The 3,162-nt window shown below is 44.4% G+C and overlaps 1 protein-coding gene across 1 annotated transcript; it reads right to left on the bottom strand.

Annotated features, from left to right (window-relative positions):
• Positions 1 to 331: 331 nt before the first annotated feature.
• LOC147424055 (uncharacterized) lies at positions 332 to 1,642 on the bottom strand. Its single transcript, XM_086501885.1, has 2 exons — positions 542 to 1,642; positions 332 to 454 (listed from the first exon to the last, which is right to left on the bottom strand). The coding sequence occupies exons 1-2, from the start codon at positions 1,084 to 1,086 to the stop codon at positions 436 to 438; spliced, it is 564 nt and encodes a 187-aa protein (XP_086358011.1). The 5' UTR covers positions 1,087 to 1,642; the 3' UTR covers positions 332 to 435.
• Positions 1,643 to 3,162: the final 1,520 nt, after the last annotated feature.

Here is a 3,162-nt window from a genome sequence, read left to right as displayed (position 1 = left end):
TAATAATGAACCTTGAGACAATCAAATTTAATATTGAAAGTTGAATCATTTTTTTACATTAAAAAGATAACCGCATAGCCGTAAATTTTCAATGTAAAATCCCCAAAACCTAACCACCTGGTCAGCTAGTCCAAATAATCCATCAATAGGATTAAATCATGGACCAAGATTGCATCATAGAATGTGGAGCCAATCGTTTTTAATTAAAAGCACCTCAACACAACACCAATTTTTTTTATAGCAAACCAAAGCATAAAGTCTATCAACAACAATTGGACAAACTTCGAGAAATAATTAACTTCGAAAACATTACGCAACGTCAAACTTAATCGACACCATAAAAGTTACATCTATTATAGTCTTCAAATTATTTAGCCCGTAACAAAGTGTGCTTGACCTCGACATACATTAAGCCACCCAAACCATCCAATCCCGTCAATGGCTCCGTACCACCCTGTAAAAAAACAGCAAATTGTTAAACAAAACAGCCAACAGATACAAAGCAACAATTCAAATAAAAAAAAGTATCTTTGCAACATACCATAAATCAACACATAATGCCGGCGACGAGGCACATGTGACACCAAACCGCCATAGGCCGGCAGGCGGGACGACACAGCAGAGCAACGCAACACACAACAGCAAAGCTCCACAATAGAACGCCCCGATCCACCACAGACCGACGGAGACGCACGACAACAACGAAAACAACAGCAGAGCAGATCGGCATCCAAGATCCATCACAGGTCGTCCGAAGAGACGTCCTAACAGAGCAGAAGAACCCCGATGCACAGAGCAGCACGGCACACAACAGAACGGCCCAATCCACCACAGACCGACGTAGAGGAAGGCAATGCAGCACGACATAATCGAAAACAACAGCATCACCACAGATCCATATCCAAGATCCGTCATAGATTGACGAAGGCGACGTCCTAACAAAGCAGCAGGCCCTAAATGCACAGAGCAACACGACACCACATCTTCAAGGGCCACTTTAGATCGGAGAAGGGGACGAAAAAACAGAGCAACACAACCCCGAGACACAGAGCAACACAGCACCAAGGCACGACCCCAATCCACCATAGACCAGCGAACCAAGAACACGAGGCACCCGCAGAGAGGCACAACAAAGCACAAGCGCGGCCCAAATGTGCCTTAGATCCGCAAGTAGGGCGACAAACCACAACAATGCAAGACTGCGGAGAGGCAGGGCACTGAATCATGCCCAACAACGCCATAGACCAACGAGAGGAACCACTCCACACAAGCCAACATGTTCTCAACAACCCCATGCAAGAAACACGACAGCACTACAGAAGCAGAGCAAGACAGCGGAGCAGGAGCGCGACCCAAAACCGCCACAGATCGACGAGCAGGGTGACGTGCCCCCATGGCGTAATGCATGAACCAAGACAACACTACAGGAGCGGAACATGACAGCAGAGTAAGAGCACGGCCCAGAAGCGCCATAGGCCGACGAATAGGACGACAGAGAGGAGCAAGACAAGCGCACGAAGACGCCCCATGCACAACGCACACCCACGAACAAGAACCGCCATAAGTCGGCCCCCCTTGAGCCTTGCCTACCCTACTAAGGATTCATGATCATGAGCCCTAACCCTAAGGAGACCTCCCTCCACGGAGCTCAAGGAGGCTCCACTCCAAAAGAGGGAAGAAATATAATGCATGCACTCATTATAAGCCCCTCCCACCAACCCCACTTTAAGCCTTCCAACTTGCAACTTGCACCCAACGACCACCACTCAAAATCCAATGCACCTATCCTCTCAAGAGCCACTCAAAACTACATACCTTATTTTTTATTTTTCACACTTATTTATAAAACACATGTGACATTTTCCCTAAGAAAAAAGGCAAACCACCACTATGGCCTTAGACCTTTGGGTAGGCCAAAAAGGCAATCATGTCTAAAAATAATAAAGCAATTCAATATCTCCATAGCCTACATAACCAACCCAAATTCTGGTTTTCACATCTTGTATAATAGACAATCTGCTCATGAAAACCTGCATAATTTTTATTTTGGAGAAACAACCATGGACATGTTCGAAAATTTGAAAACTTCTAAGGGCATTTCAAGAATTTATGACAAAATACTAGGAGCAGTTTGGGAATTTCCACAAATTAAGAGGGGTATTTTGGTTATTTTCCCTAAATTTTAAGTTTGGAACTCTCTCTCTCTCTCTCTCTCTCTCTCTCTAGCATGCACACAAACATATATTGCTGAATCTCTCATACATAACGATGCCAATTCAGAACATTATGATGTCCATTCAAAACCCATTGAAACTAGGTAATTTAGCCTTCGTGATTAGGTGCACATGAGACCCAATGTTGGGGTAGTGATCAAACTTACAAAACACCAAGAGATCATCTACAAAGACACCCAATGGTAAAAGTGATAAAACTCGTAGTTATACTCATCGATGCTTTCTATACTTCATCTGTTTATGATACACGATCCAACCTTCAAGCAATGTAAGCCCTTTATTTTGAATACTTTTTTATCCACCACTAAAGAGTTACAAAAACATTGAGCGTTGGTTTAGTTGGGTGTGATGTGTCCTAGATGCAACATCTTTTGAGTGTGGTCTTATCAGTGCGACGGGCCATTTAATGTAATCGTGGCTACACAAGCTCTAGGCTAGGTAGATCAATATTGAAACCGACATAAAATTGTTAGAAAGGGGACGAGCGGGCGTGCGCGCGCACACACACAGGTGTTGAACTGTTGAAGACTCATGTTACACAGGGTGAGGGTCGATATTGATCTTGAGGGAGACACAACAACCCCACCGGAGAGCTTCGCCACTCACTCCGACAACTTTTCTTGGTCATATACAGAGTCGATTTCTGCAAGTTCTTTCTTGATTTGAGCAATGCAAGCTTGGATTTCATCCTTGGTGGCTGCATCAACGATAATGGTCGTTGAGCTGTTGGTCATTGTCCCCTTGAGGGCAATCCCCAGCTGCTTAAGAGTAACACTTTCAAGCTTCAAGCCAAGATCACTCACTGGAAATGAAAAAGTGAAACCTTATCTCGAGTCCGAGAGTGACACCCACGGCATCTGCAAGTTTGTCAGTTCTAGCTTGCAAGGCAGCTCTGCATTTCTGATCAAATACTATTTCTTTGGCTTCA

The sequence above is a fragment of the Adiantum capillus-veneris genome, chromosome 26 (genome assembly GCF_014529385.1).
Source record: "Adiantum capillus-veneris isolate H3 chromosome 26, ASM1452938v2, whole genome shotgun sequence".
Taxonomy (NCBI): Eukaryota; Viridiplantae; Streptophyta; class Polypodiopsida; order Polypodiales; family Pteridaceae; genus Adiantum; species Adiantum capillus-veneris.
The sequence above is the reverse complement of the archived record's forward strand: the minus strand, read 5'-3'. Positions and strand labels throughout refer to the sequence as shown.

Coding starts and splice junctions, on each gene's coding strand:
- LOC147424055 (XM_086501885.1), bottom strand. CDS start 1,086: ATGGTGGATTGGGGTCGTGCCTTGGTGCTGTGTTGCTCTGTGTCTCGG.